General features: G+C 44.6%; 1 protein-coding gene across 1 annotated transcript in view; it reads left to right on the top strand.

Annotated features, from left to right (window-relative positions):
* The first annotated feature begins 220 nt into the window (after positions 1 to 220).
* The window catches only part of mta3 (metastasis associated 1 family, member 3), a 262123-nt gene continuing 246299 nt past the window's right edge, over positions 221 to 16044 (top strand). Inside the window, exons 1-2 of the mRNA XM_078557154.1 lie at positions 221 to 451; positions 2354 to 2421. Coding sequence (XP_078413280.1) covers positions 424 to 451; positions 2354 to 2421 — 96 coding nt within the window. The 5' untranslated portion in view covers positions 221 to 423. The remainder of the gene's footprint in view (positions 452 to 2353; positions 2422 to 16044) is intronic.

The following is a 16044-nucleotide window of genomic DNA, read 5'->3' on the forward strand; positions in this document are numbered from 1 at the left end:
GGGGTGGGGAGTCTGGGGGTGGGGGTGGGGAGTCAGGGGGGTGGGGGAGGGGGAGGAGGTGGGGAGTCTGGGGGTGGGGGAGGGGTGGGGGTGGGGAGTCAGGGGGTGGGGGTGGGGAGTCAGGGGGGAGGGGGTGGGGAGCCAGGGGGTGGGGGAGGGGAGCCGGGGGGAGGGGATGGGGAGTCAGGCGCCGAGTGGCCCTCTCGGCCACGGCTCCACCAGAACAGCAGGAGGCGACGGAAGGAGCAGGAAGCTCCCGGGCGGGCAGCCTCCCTCCCTCCCTCTGAAACCCCCTGAAAGGCGGCGGGAGTCAGGAAACCGGGAGAGTCACCGCCTCCTTCCCCCAAGCTCCGGGTCCAACATCAGCTTCTGATCAACTGGGGGAGAGAGAGACAGAAAAAAAACAAATATAAAGGGGGCGGAATGGCGGCAAATATGTACAGGGTCGGAGGTAGGTGCCGGCTGGTGTTTGTTTATTGATTGAAATCGGCGGCCGGAGGAAGATGACCAGTTTGTAAATTGATCAAAGAGTCGCCGATGGGTTTTTTGTTTATTATTTATTCTCTCTCGTGAAGCTGTAGATCTAAATTAACACATTTTTTTTTAAAAAAAAGAGGAAAATATAACTGGGAAAGTTCATCGTCAGGGCTTCACTTGATCGAAGATTTCCTCCACCAACCCACCAACCCCCCCCCCCCCCCAAAAAAAACCCCAAAAACTACTCTTTAATATTTTGCAAAGTTGCCTGAAGTGGTTGTTTGACTTTTTATTTGCACTAGTTGTGTGTAAGGCGGTTTGAGGGGAGCTGGGGAGAGGGGGTCAGTGACTCTGATCAAACACACTTCTTATCAGCGAGGAAAATGGCGAAGTGACACTTACCCTCAATGCTAGGCCTGTACCTTAAAAACCTGGGGTGCGCTTCCACCGCTCCTCTTTCCCTTTTAGTGGTAGAACAAAAGCCAATCCTTCCTAAAATAATCATCCACTTTAATCCCAATCCAGCACCAGTGAAGCTGTAAACCCAAACAAAGGCAAATGCACATTAATTTTAAGAGGAAAGATGTCATCTTTTGATGTACATTTTCTTTCCCCCCCCCAAATAGCATGGCTGCAGCATCACCGGGCAAGATAATCTGCGTTAGCTGCCACCAGTTTCTGTTAACCTTTAAGATGCCGGCCTTCTTCCCTCCACCTAGAGACTTTCATGAAGACAGCCATTTATTAACAGCTCGTGTGAGAAGCTTTATGTGATGGTGAAGGCAATTGCTGTTATCTTAGGAAAGAAACAACTGGTGTCCCAAAGGACATGGGAGGGCAGCTAAAAAATACATTTTAAGCAAAGAAAAAGTTAAGATCTTAAATGTTTTTTTGTCACATTAATAATGGAAATTCGAATGTGTTGTGTTCAATTTGGGAAAAAATGGTTATAAATATTTTTTGTCAATTTGCCTCTCATTCAAACCATTGATGTGAGCGCTGTTCCATCTACTCTCAGATACCTCTCCAAATTAATGCTGTTTGCATGTGAGCCTAGATGGGAACATTAACAACAACAGTGGGCCATTCATCCTCTCAAGCTTGGTTTGCATTCAGTTAGGTCATGTCTGATCTATTCTTCAAATCCATTAACCTGCCTTTGCTCCATCTCCCTCGATCCCCATACCTAACAAAGATCTGTTGGTCTCAATCTTGAAAACTCCAATTGACCAAGCATCTGCTGCCTTTTGGGTTTGAAAATTACAGATTTCGACTACCCTTTGTGGCAAAAGTCCCCTGAATGACCAAACTCTAATTTTAAGATTATGCCCACTTGCTCTTGATTTCCCCCCACCAGAGGGGGGGATTCACTTTAGTGAATCATTTCAACATTTTGAATATCTTGATCAGACTACCCCTCAATACGCAAGGCAATATAAGCCAAGTTTATGCCATTTGGCCTTATAATTTAACCTTCAAAGCCCCAATATAATTGACACTGATACAAAAGGCCTGATTTAACTCTGCGCAAGGGCCAGTGTTATGAGTAAGTTAAAATATCGCCCAGAGTGTTGGCAGGTTTTTTAAATGTATGGGCCCTTGAGGTTGAGGCCATTTGTTTTATTGTGGAGGCCATCAGAACCAAGCTCAAATGTATTCTCACTTCAATCATTAGGTCAGGAGGAGGAACTCTGGATGATTTAATTCTCCTTAACTTGGTAGTGCTGGGCCATTTGTGGCATGTGCTCTGTTGCTACCAGAGCTGAGATCAATAAATTTTGGTCCTTAACTACTGAGCCTTTGGGGAGTTATATAGAAACAGTATTGTCGGGAATGTTTTATGTGACTTCACTGGATTTCACCTTTTTTGTTACAGACTATGTTTATTTTGAAAACTCTTCCAGTAATCCTTACTTAATAAGAAGAATAGAAGAGCTCAATAAGGTATTTTAAATGTGTGCGTAAGTTTTTTGAAGGTAATTCACTCTAAAATTTCTCCCCTCTTCCATATTTTTCCCATCTCTGTTCTTTCTAGGCCATAGGATACTAGTAACTGAGAAGACATGAGACCTGTAGCTAGGTTTTTGTTTTGTTCTGACTACTCCAACTGTCACAGTGTATATAAGAATATCCTGGGCATTACAGCCTTTTGTTTATTACTTTCTTTATGTAGCTGCTTGTCTCCTATAATGTCAGCTTTGACTTAGTGATGGCACTCTTGCCTCTGAAGATCACGAGTTCAGCTGCCATTTCAGAGGTTTGAGTGTGCAATCTAGACTACAGTTCCTACTTCAGTACTAAACATTTCATTGAATGACAGCATTAGAACCATAGAAAAGTTACGGTGTAGAAAGAGGCCATTCAGCCCATCATGTCTGCACCAGCCAAAAAGGAGGTAAAAGAAACTAGCTGCTCATTTTAATCCCACTTTCTAGCACCTGCTCCGTAGCCTTGCATGTTACAGCATTTCAGATGCAGATCCAGGTACCTTTTAAATGAGTTGAGCATTTCAGCCTCAAAGACCAACTTAGGCAGTGAATTCCACATGCCCACCATCCTCTAGGTGGAAAAAGCTTTTCCTCATGTCCCCTCTAATCCTTCTACCAATCACCTTAAATCTATTCTTTAAGCTGAGGTGCTGTCTGCCCCCTCAGGTTGAATTTTTTGAAAAAGAGCAGGGAGGTTTTCTAACCAATACCTTCCTAAACAAATTATTTGGTAATTTTTTTTCTTATTGCTGTCTTTTTATTTGTTCCTGGGTTGTGGGCATCATTGGCTTGGCCAGCATTTACTTCCCATTCCTAATTGTTCTTGAGAAGGTGTTGGTGAGCTGCCTTCATGAACCGCTGCAGTCCATGTGGTGTTGTTAGGAAGCGAGTTCCAAGATTTTGACCGAGCGATAGTGAAGGAATGGCAGTAATAGTTCCAAGTCAGGGCGGTGCTTGGCTTTGAGAGGAACTTGCAGGTAGTGATGTTCCCATGTGTCTCCTGCCCTTGTCCTTGTAGATGGTAGAGGTCACAGGTTTGGAAGACGCTGTTTAAGGAGCCTTGGTGAGTTTCTGCAGTGCATCTAGTAGATGGCACACACTGTTGCTACCGTGTGTCGGTGGTGGAGGGAGTGAATGTTGAAGGTGTTGAATGAGGTGCCAATCAACTGGGCTTCTTTGTCCTGGATGGTGTCAAGCTTCTTGAGTGTTGTTGGAGCTGCACTCATTCAGACAAGTGGAGATTATTCCATTACTTTTCGGACTTGTGCCTTGTAGATGTTGGACAGGCTTTGGGGAGTCAGGAGGTGAGTTACTCGCCACAGAATTCCCAGCCTCTCACCTGTTGTAGCCAGAGTATTTATATGGCTGGTCCAGTTCAATTTCTGGTCAATGGTAACCCTCAGGATGTTGATAGTGGGGGATTCAGCGATGGTAATGCTATTGAATGCCATGGGGAGATGGGGGGCAGAGGTGAGTATGGTGGCCATTACCAAGGAGAAGGTGCTAGGAAAACTGAAAGGTCTGAAGGTGGATAAATCACCTGGACCAGATGGATTACACCCCAGAATTCTGAAGGAGATAGCTGAAGAGATAGTGGAGGCGTTAGTGGTGATCTTTCAGGAATCACTGGAGTCAGGGAGGATCCCAGAGGACTGGAAAATCGCTAATGTAAACCCCCTGTTTAAGAAGGGAGTGAGGCAAAAGACGGGAAATTACAGGCCGACTAGCCTGACCTCGGTCGTTGGTAAGATTTTAGAGTCCATTATTAAGGATGAGATTTCAGAATACTTGGAAGTGCATGGTAAAATAGGGCAAAGTCAGCATGGATTCATCAAGGGGAGGTCATGCCTGACAAATCTGTTAGAATTCTTTGAGGAGGTAACGAGTAGGTTAGACAAAGGAGAGCCAATGGATGTTATCTACTTGGACTTCCAGAAGGCCTTTGACAAGGTGCCGCACAGGAGGCTGCTCAGTAAGATAAGAGCCCATGGTGTGAGAGGCAAGGTACTAGCATGGATAGGAGATTGGCTGTCTGGCAGGAGGGAGAGAGTGGGGATAAGGGGGTCCTGCTCAGGATGGCGGCCGGTGACTAGTGGAGTTCTGCAGGGGTCAGTGTCAGGACCACAACTTTTCACTTTATACATTAATGGTCTAGATGAAGGAACTGAGGGCATCCTGGCTAAGTTTGCCGATGATACAAAGATAGGTGGAGGGATAGGTAGTATTGAGGAGGTGGGGAGGCTGCAGAAGGATTTGGACAGGTTGGGAGAATAGGCAGAGAAATGGCAGATGGAATACAACGTGGGGAAATGTGAGGTCATGCACTTTGTTAGGAAGAATAGAGGCATAGACTATTTTCTAAATGGGGAGAGAATTCAGAAATCTGGAGTGCAAAGGGACCTGGGAGTCCTAGTCCAGGATTCTCTTAAGGTTAACTTGCAGGTTGAGTCGGTAGTTAGGAAGGCAAATGCAATGTTGGCATTTATTTCGAGAGGACTAGAATATAAAAGCATGGATGTGCTGCTGAGGCTTTATAAGGCTCTGGTCAGACCACATTTAGAATATTGTGAGCAATTTTGGGCCCCGTATCTCAGGAAGGATGTGCTGGCCCTGGAGAGGGTCCAGAGGAGGTTCACGAGAACGATCCCAGGAATGGAAGGCTTAACATATGAGGAACGTTTGAGGACTCTGGGTCTATACTCGATGGAGTTTAGAAGGGTGAGGGGGGATCTGATTGAAACTTACAGAATACTGAAAGGCCTGGATAGAGTGAACGTAGGGAAGATGTTTCCATTAGTAGGAGAGACTAGGACCCGAGGGCACAGCCTCAGAGTAAAGGGAAGACCTTTTAGAACAGAGATGAGGAGAAACTTCTTTAGCCAGAGAGTGGTGAATCTATGGAATTCATTGCCACAGAAGGCTGTGGAGGCCAGGTCATTGAGTGTATTTAAGACCGAGATAGATAGGTTCTTGATTGGTAAGGGGATCAAAAGTTACGGGGAGAATGGGGTTGAGAAACTTATCAGCCATGATTGAATGGTGGAGCAGACTCGATGGGCCGAATGGCCTAATTTCTGCTCCTATGTCTTATGGTTAGATTCTCTCCTGTTGTAGATGATCATTGCCTGGCACTTGTGTGGTGTGTATGTTATGTGCCACTTATCAGCCCAAGCCTGAAAGTTGTCCAGGTGTTGCTGCGTATGGACAAGGACTGCTTTGGTATGAGGACTTGCAAATGGTATCGACATTGTGCAATCATCGCGAGCATCCACTGTTCTGCCTTTATGATGGAGGGAAAGTCATTGATGAAGCAACAGAAGATGGTTGAGTCTTGGACACTAACCTGAGGCACTCCTGCAGTACTGTCCTGAGACTGAGATGGTTGACCTCCAATAACCACCTTCCTTTGTGCTAGGTATGATTCCAACCACACGAGTGTTTTCCCCTGATTCTCATTGACTTCAATTTTGCTAGGGTTCCTTGATGCCGCATTCAGTCAAATGCTGCCTTGATGTCAAGGGTAGTCAGTCTCACCTCACCTCTTGAGTTCAATTCTTTTGTCAGTGTTTGGACCAAAGCTGTAATGAGGTCAGGAGCTGAGTTGCCCTGGCAGAACCCAAACTGAGTTTCATTGAACAGGTTATTGCTAAGTGCCGCTTGATAGCACTGTTGACGATCCCTTCAATCGCTTTGCTGATGATCGAGAGTGGTAATGGTGATGGGGTGGTAATTGGTCGGGTTGGATTCGTCCTGCTGTTTGTGGATTCTTGTTGTATGTAAATGAATGGTAACATAATCACTATGCCACAGTACTAGCTTAGTGAGAGACTTCGAACTTTTTCTTGAGTGATGGTAACATTTTTCTTTATATAAAAGATTAGGTTAAAGCCTTTTCAATAGCATTTCCTTGTGCCATGTACGACTTGATTTGATTTCAGGCATCTGCCAAGTGTCCTGACACCGGGTGCAAGGATTTGCACAAGCTATCTTGATGCCACATGCAACCAGTGGGAATGTGCTTGGTTTTGCGATGACTTCACTCTTTCAAATCCAATCTTTATCAGAGCATCTCCAGAAAATTCTTATAATATCCCAAGTATCCATCCTTGTCCTCTTCCTCTTTATCCACATGTTGCCCCTTGGTGACAACTTCTGGAAACATGAGTCAACTTCAACATGTACCCTCGAGAAGGCGTATTGAGAACTGTCTTTATATACTGAGGTCTAGGTTACAAGAGCAGGGAGGTTATGCTAGAATTGTATAAAATACTAGTTAGACTGCAGCTAGAGTACTGCATACAGTTCTGGTCACCTCATCACAAGAAGAATGTCGTCCCAGAGAGGATACAGGAGAGATTTAGGAAAGTGATGCCAGGAATGGAGAATTTTAACTGAGGGAAGATTATCTACTTTGAAGTTGTCTTGTTTTGGAACAGAGGAGGCTGAGACAAAATTTAATTGAAGTGTATAGAATTATGAGGGGCCTATATAGAGTGGACAGGAACTACTTCCTTTAGCAGAGGTGTCAATAACCAGGAAGCATACATTTAAAGTAATTGGTGGAATCTTAAGAGGGAAGTTGAGGAGTGATTCTTTTCAGTCAGAAGGTGGTGCTGGTCTGAAACTCACTGCTTGAAAGGGTGGTAAAGGCAGAAACCACAGCACATTTAAAAAAAACATTTGGATGTGCATTTGAGATGCTGTAACCTACAGAGCTATGGACCAAGATCTGGAATGTGGGATTAGACTGGCTAGGCCTTTTTAAGCCAGCACAAACAATGGGCTGAATGACGCCCTTCTGTGTTGTATATCTTTTTCTCTTATGATGACACCCTATTTTGGCTCTTCACCAACATTTTTGACTATGCATTGCCTCTGTTCCTAGATTGCTTATCCAACATCCAGTTATGGATGAACCTCAATTTCCTCTCTATAAATGTTAGAAAGACCAAAGGCCATTGCTTTTAGTTCCCACCCCAAGCTCCATGCCTTGATCACCGACTCCCGTTACTGCATTAGGCTGAAGCTCTTTCAGTTCCTGGTGTACTATGTGATTTTGAGCCCAGCTTCCTGCCCTATGTTGCCCCATTCAGAAAGAGCACCTAATCATCTCCCTTGGCATCCAACAGTATTACCATCGCTGGATCCCCCACCGTCAATGCTATTTGCCATTGACCATAAACTTAGCTGGACTAACCACACAAATCATGTGAGTATGAGAGCAGGTCAGAGGTTAGGAATTCTGCAGTGAGCAACTCACCTCCTGGCTCCCCAATGTTATTGTCTTCTCTTCCTTCAGGTACCATGCCCTAAGAGGGCATTGGTGACCATGGACTTCTAATGGATTGGTCCATGATTATGCTTGGCAAAATACTGCAGTAGTTTGCTGTTGTCTTCTGCAGTATTGACCAGGAAACTCTTCTGCTCTTGCTACTTTCCATCAGGCATTTTGGAAGGCCTTGCAGGCTTATAAACAACCTTTTTGGCCATGATCTGAATGCACCTTCCGAGGCTATCAAGCCCTGAAGTGGGACGTTGAACCCGGAGCTTCTGACCCGGAGATAAGGACACCACCACTGCGCCATAAGACCTCCCCTCCTCCCCGCAATGTCTACAAAGGACAAATCAAGAATGTGATGGATGAGTACAGCTCCAACAATCAAGAAGCGTTTCACCACCCAGGACAGAGAGACTGTGGCTAGAACCACCCTCCCCTAATCTCTCCGCTTAATGGCATCCATTTGCTACCTTAAACATTCACTCCCTCCACCAGCAATGTACAGTGATAACAATGCGCACCATCTACAAGGTGCACTGCACAATACTGTAAGGCTCCTTTGACAGCACTTTCCAAACCTGCAACCTTGAGCACCACCGTCTCCCCTCCAAGTCACACAGCATCCTGATTTGGAAGTATATTGCATTTCCTTCACTGTTGTTGGGTCAAAATCTTGGAACTACCTCTAATAGCACTGTGGGTGTATTTACACCACGTGGACTGCAGCGGTTCAAGAAGGTGATTCACCACAGCCTTCTCGAAGGTCTTGCCAGTGACACTTGCATCCCAAGAACAAATAGAAAAAGAACTACTTCTACCTATATAGATTAGACTGAGGTAGATGCAGAAGCAGCATCACTCTGCTGATGAAATTTTCATTCAGCCCTTTACTACCTCCAGGCTTGCTTGATTCAATGTACTCCCGATTAGCCCCTTATCCTCCATCCTCTAAACTTAATCTCATCAAAAACTCTGTTGTCTGTTTCATACCTTTCACTGTTCTACTCTGCCATCTCACCTGTTCTTGTTAATCTAAGTTGGTTCCCAGTCTTCCTAAGCCTCAAATTAAAAATTCTCACCCTTGTCTTTAAGTCTCTTCGTGACCTTGTTCCTCTTAACCCTGCAACCTTCTTTGTGGCTAGAACCACCCTCCCCTAATCTCTCCGTTCCTCTGACCAAGCCTTTTGTGCATTTCCTTCCCTTTGCCCCACTGTTGGGACCTGTGTCATCAACCATATAGGCACAATGCCCCAGAATTCTCTTCCTAAATTCCTACCCATTTTAAAATATACTCTGTAAACTCACCTCTTTTAGCAAGACTTGGGCCACCTCAAGTAACATTACCACATATGCCTCTCTGAACAGTTTTTCCCTTTGCTTCTTTAGGATATTTTTCTGTGTTAAAGGTGCTATATAAACACATGATAGATCAGGCTTTTATTGGTGTGGAAATAAATAGTTCATCTCAGAATCCCCCTTTCTTAGGTCTTGGTGATGGTACTCCAACCACTTTTTGCACTTCCTTGAAGTTTTTCCTCTGCACTTAATTTACCAACCAGCACAAAATACTCCTTGCATTCCATTTACTGGATTCTACCTCGATGGTTAAGACTGTGGGCATTCAAAGTAACTGGTGACTGCAAAAATTCCTTGATGACTATTTGGTGTGAATTCATATGACACAGTCCAGGGAGTTTTTGCTCTCCCTGGGTCAGACATTTTACAGTAATGAAGTATTACCCATGCAAATGGGGTGAAGTGAAGTTAGAGAGTCAGCTCTATGTCAACTGATCATGAAACAGAAGTGATTATAGAAAAATCTATCTGCTACTTTGTTTACCTTTCTGAGCAGTTGAAGGTCTGATCTCTTTGTTGAGGATGCTGGATAGGAAATTACTTATTAGTACAGATATAAATTGATTATCCGGCTGTGGGTAAAATGTTTCCAATGGATTTCTGCACTTTTGGTGGGTAAAGGTTTTGTATTTGTGATAAGGTTGAAGCTAGTGAACCAGTGAAGTTAATGAACCAATAACCAATGACATTCAGCACAGACTTGTAAATGGGAGGTTTTGAACATAAGAACAAAAGAAATGGGAGCAGGCGAAAACCATACAGCCCATCAAGCCTGCTCTACCATTCAGTCTGATCTTGGCTGATCTTGGGTTTTAACTCCTCTTCCCTGCCTGCTCCTCATGCCCCTTGATTCCATGAGAGGCCAAAAATCTATCTATGTCTTCTGAGGTAGGGTTAACATCGACTTTATTCATAGAAACATAGAAAATAGGAGCAGGAGTAGGCCATTTGGCCCTTGGAGCCTGCTCCGTCATTCATTATGATCATGGTTGATCATCCAACTTAATAGCCTGCTCCTGCTTTCTCCCCATATCCTTTGACCCCTTTCGCCCCAAGAGCTGTATCGAACTCCTTCTTGAAAACATACAATGTTTTGGCCTCAACTACTTTCTGTGGTAGCGAATTCCACAGGCTCACCACTCTCTGGGTGGAGAAATTTCTCCTCATCTCAGTCCTAAATGGTCTACCCCCTATCCTCAGACTGTGACCCCTGGTTCTGGACTCCCCCACCATCGGGACCATCCTTCCTGCATCTACCCTGTCTAGTCCTGTAAGAATTTTATAGGTTTCTATGAGATCCCCCCATACTCTTCTGAACTCCAGAGAATATAATCCTAACCGACTCAATCTCTCCTCATAAGTCAGTCCCGCCACCCCAGGAATCAGTCTGGTAAACTTTCGCTGCACTCCCTCAATATCAAGAACATTCTTTCTCAGATAAGGAGACCAAAACTGCACACAATATTCCAGGTGTGGACTCACCAAGGCCCTGTATAATTGCAGCAAGACATTCCTGCTCCTATACACGAATCCTCTCGCTATGAAGGCCAACATACCATTTGCGCCTTTACTGCCTGCTGCACCTGCATACTTACCTTCAGCAGCTAGTGTACGAGGACACCCAGGTCTCGTTGCACATTTCCCTCTCTCAATTTATAGCCATTAAGATAATCTGCCTTTCTGTTTTGCGACCAAAGTGGATGACCTCACGTTTATCCACATTATACTGCATCTGCCATGCATTTGCCCACTCACTCAGCTTGTCCAAGTCACCCTGAAGCATCTCTGCATCCTCTTCACAGCTCACCCTCCCACCCAGCTTTGTGTCATCTGGAAATTTGGAGATATTACTTTTAGTTCCCTCATCTAAATCATTAATATATATTGTGAATAGCTGGGGTCCCAGCACCGATCCCTGCGGGACCCCACTAGTCACTGCCTGCCATTCGGAAAGAGACCTCTTTATTCCTACTCTTTGTTTCCTGTCTGCCAACCAGTTTTCTATCCATCTGAATAGACTACCCCCAATCCCACGCGCTTTAATTTTACACGCTAATCTCTTATGTGGGACTTTTTCGAAAGCCTTCTGAAAGTCCAAATAAACCACATCCGCTGGCTCCCCCTCATCAACTCTACTAGTTACATTCTCGAACAATTCCAGTAGATTTGTCAAGCATGATTTCCCTTTAGTAAATCCATGCTGACTCTGTCTAAATTCTGCCACTGTTTTCCAAGTGCTCAGTTATTAAATCTTTTATAATGGACTCTAGAATTTTCCCCACTACCGATGTTAGGCTGACTGGTCTATAATTCCCTGTTTTCTCTCTACCTCCCTTTTTAAATAGTGGGGTTACATTAGCTAGCCTCCAATCTGTAGGAACTGTTCCAGAATCTACAGAATCTCGGAAGATGACCACCAATGCATCCACGATTTCTAGGGCCACTTCCTTAAGTACTCTGGGATGTCAATTATCAGACCCTGGGGATTTATCGGCCTTCAATCCCATCAATTTCCCCAACACCATTTCCCTACTAATACTGACTTCTTTCGGTTCCTCCCTCTCACTAAACCCTGTGTTCCCCAACGTTTCTGGTATGTTATTTGTGTCCTCCTTTGTGAAGACAGAACCAAAGTATGTATTTAGTTGGTCAGCCATTTCTTTGTTTCCCATTGTAAATTCCCCTGTTTCTGACTGTAAGTGACCTACATTTGTCTTCACCAATCTTTTTCTCTTCACATACCTATAGAAACTCTTAGTCAGTTTTTATGTTCCCTGCAAGCTTACTCTAGCACTCCATTTTCCCCTTAACCAATCTCTTGGTCCTCCTTTGCTGAATTCTAAAGTGCTCCCAATCCTCAAGGCCTGTTGTTTTTTCTGGCCAATTTGTATACCTCTTCCTTGGATCTAATACTATCTCTAATTTCCCTTGTAAGCCATGGTTTGGCCATCTTTCCTATTTTACTTTTGTGCCAGACAGGAATAAACAATTGTTGCAGTTCACCCATGTGCTCTTTGAATGTTTGCCAGCGCCTATCCACCATCATCCCTTTAGGTAATGTTTCCCAATCCATCATAGCCAACTCACGTCTCATACCATCGTAGTTTCCTTTATTAAGATTCAGGACCCTAGTCTCAGAATCAACTCCGTCACTCCCCATCTTGATGAAGAATTCTATCATATTATGGTCGTTCATCCCCAAGGGGCCTTGCACAACTAGATTGCCAATTATTCCTTTCTCATTACACAATACCCAGTCTAGGATGGCCTGTTCTCTAGTTGGTTCCTCAACGTATTGGTCCAGAAAACCATCCCGTATATACTCCAGGAATTCCGTCTCTACGGTATTTTTACTAATTTGATTTGCCCAATCTATATGCAGATTAAAGTCACCCATAATTACAGATGTTCCTTTATTGCATGTGTCTCTAATTTCCTGTTTAATCCCATTCCCAACATCACCACCACAGTTAGGGTGTCTATATGCAACCCCCACTAATGTTTTTTGCCCCTTAATGTTTCTCAGCTCTACCCATACAGATTCCACATCGTCGGAGCTAAAATCTTTCCTCACTATTGCATTAATTTCCTCTTTAACCAGCAATGCAACTCTGCCGCCTTTTCTTTTTTGCCTCTCCTTCCTAAATACTGAATACCCCTTGATGTTCAGTTCCCATCCCTGGTCACCCTGCAGCCATGTCTCCGTAATCCCAACTATATCATACCAATTTACATCTATTTGCGTGGTTAATTCATCCACTTTATTGCGAATGCTCCTTGCGTTAAGGCACAAAGCCTTAAGGCTTGTCTTTTTAACATTACTTGCCCCGTTCCCACTATTTTTCACTGAGGCCCTGTTTGATTCTTGCCCTTGATTTCTCTAGCTAACACTTTTCTTACTCCCCTTTCTATCTTTTGTCCTCAATTCCCCCTCCTCTGACTCCTTGCATAGGTTCCTATCCCCCTGCCATTTTAGCTTAAACCCTCCTCAACCACTCTAGCAAATATTCCCCCTAGGACATCAGTCCCGGTCCTGCCCAAGTGTAACCCGTCCAGTTTGTACTGGTCCCACCTCCCTCAGACCCGGTCCCAGTGTCCCAGGAATCTGAAACGCTCCCCCTCACACCATCTCTTCAGCCACGTATTCATCCGATATATCCTGCTATTTCTACTCTGACTAGCACGTAGCACTGGTAGTAATCCTGAGATCACTACCTTTGAGCTCCTACTTTTCAACTCCCTACTCCTAACTCCCTCTATTCTGCTTTTAGTACCTCACCCCTTTTTTTTACCTATGTCGTTTGTACCAATGTGTACCACGATCACTGGCTGTTCACCCTCCCCCTTCAGAATGTCCTGTAGCCGCTCTGAGACATCCTTGACCCTAGCACCAGGAAGGCAACATACCATCCTGGAGTCTTGTTTGCGGCCACAGAAAAGCCTATCTATTCCCCTTGCAATTGAATCCCCTATAACTATTGCATTCTCACACTTTTTACTCCTCCCCTGTGCAGCAGATACAACCGTGATCCAATTAATTTGGCTGTTGCTACTGTCCCCTGAGAGGCCACTCCCCTTAACAGTATCCAAAGTGGTATATCTGTTTTGCAGGGGAATAGCCACAGGAGAGTCCTGTACTGCCTGCATAGTCCTCTTGCTCTGCCTGGTGGTCACCCATTCCCTTCCTGCCTGTGGACTCTTAGCCTGCGGTATGACCACCTCTCTATACGTGCTATCCACGATACTCTCCACCTCGCAGATGCTCCACAGTGTCCCCAGCCGCCGCTCCAGCTCCGAAACCTGAGCCTCCAGGAGCTGCAGCAGGAGACACTTCCCGCACACGTGCTGGCCCTGGGCACTGGAAATATTCCCGGCTTCCCACGTAGAGCAGGAGGAGCACACCATGGCTTTGAGCTCTCCTGCCATGACTTAATTTAAAGGGGCCAATTAAATTAAATTAAACATTTTGGAAGATACTTAATATAAAATAATATCAATTACTCTAGGGCCCTTCTTCCCTGCTCCTCATTGTTACAGAATATAGCCCTTACAAATGATGAACCTCAAAATAAGACCTTAAAAACTATAAGCGATAAAAGTAGTAAATACTTATCCGACCATACTTAAAGGATCACCTTGTATCCTCCTCACCGACTCCCTCAGTCACCAAACTCCAACTTAAGCACTCTACTGCACCCCAAAGCAGCAATTCTTACATAGGTTCCTATCCCCCTGCCATTTTAGTTTAAACCCTCCCCAAACACTCTAGCAAATATTCCCCCTTGGACATCAGTCCCGGTCCTGCCCAGGTGTAACCCGTCCAGTTTATACTGGTCCCACCTACCCCAGAACCGGTCCCAATGTCCTAGGAAACTGCACCTAGAATGAAACTTCATCCTTGCCATAAGGCTGCAAGAGAGAACTTGATCATAGGAGTCATGTGATCTTGCATCACTTCCCCAAGATGATGTGAACTGTCTCACCTATATATTCACATTAACCTTTTACACTGCATCTCCTCCCAAGTCTCTGACTTCATCTCTTATTCACAGAGACAACTGCTGTGGTGTTTTCACCAGTCTGCCTAACTGTGTTCTCGGCTCTCCTGGAGGAGATTGAGAATTCAATCTCCCCATGCATTCTTTCGAACTCTGTTGGGCAGAATGAGAATTGTCAGAGGATGCTATTTCATGGTCCAGGCCATATTCCACATCTGAAGAACTGGTTAACTCTGTAGAAGGTCACCTCCTTGTAGAAACTAGTACACTCCTGTTCCTTCGCACTGTACCATTTTCTGTCTCCACAGGATAGGATCACAGATATGGTGTTTTCACAAGAACTTGGCCTTGACAAGCTTGATCATGAATCCACAATGACTCTCCAGGCTGGAGGTCTCGTAGTTTGTGTACTCTGTGACGATTATTGTAGTTCTGCGTTTGACTAGAATGTTACTCATCCTCCTCCTCCCTCACCTTGCCCAAATCTGCTGCTGTCAGTCACGGCATAAGTGTGTGCAGAAAATTAGGAAGTTAAATCCTCGACCTTCTTCCCATTAAAAGCTCACATGAAGCCAGACCATTCTGGAGTGGGGTAGAACGATAACTCAGCAGTGCCAGGTTAATGTCATTGTTCTTTTTTAATAAAACCTTACCATCTGCACTCCCCTTTCGGCCTCATCATTAGCTTGCGCATATCTTGACGAGCTAGTCGTGTGGATAAACCTGTAAGATTCTGTGATCTCCCCGAAGTATTTGTTAGCAAACTGGGCTGTTGTCCGAAATGACGAGGTGTAGAATCCCGTGTGTGACAAAAATTTCTTTCAGTGATGCATTGACAGCCTCAAATGTATGACCATGTAGACCTTATACCTGCATCTACTTTGAATAGTAGTCAACCACTATCAAAAATGTTTTCCCTCTGAGCTGAAAAAGATTCATCCCACTATCAAAAATGTTTTTCTTCTGAGCTCAAAAAGATCCATCCCAAGATGTTCCCGTAGCCTGGATGGAAATTAAGATGCCATCAGTGGTTCCCTCTGCTCCTGCTGATGGATAGTACATGTAATGCAATTAGATATCATCTCTTCTAATGATTTGGAGAGCCTTGCCACCAGATAGAATTTCTCGCTCTGGCACGACGCACCGTGATACCCAAGTGATCTTGTTGTAACTTCTGAAGTATATCGAGTCGTAGGACTTTAGGTATAACCAGTATCTCATCATGAATCAGCAAGTCATCCACGACACTGAGGTCTTCTTTGCTTAAAATATTGCCTCAAAATAGGATTTTGTGGCATATATTCCGGCCATCCTCAAATGCAGCAATCACTTTTTTCATCTGACATTTGTGCATTTCTGATCTCATTTCAGCGTAGTGTTGTAGCTGGTAGATATTTGTTCATTAATGAAGTAAAGGTCCCCACGTCTTCAACAAAATTTATATCCC

The sequence above is a fragment of the Cetorhinus maximus genome, chromosome 14 (assembly GCF_964194155.1).
Source record: "Cetorhinus maximus chromosome 14, sCetMax3.hap1.1, whole genome shotgun sequence".
In the NCBI taxonomy this organism is placed as follows: Eukaryota; Metazoa; Chordata; class Chondrichthyes; order Lamniformes; family Cetorhinidae; genus Cetorhinus; species Cetorhinus maximus.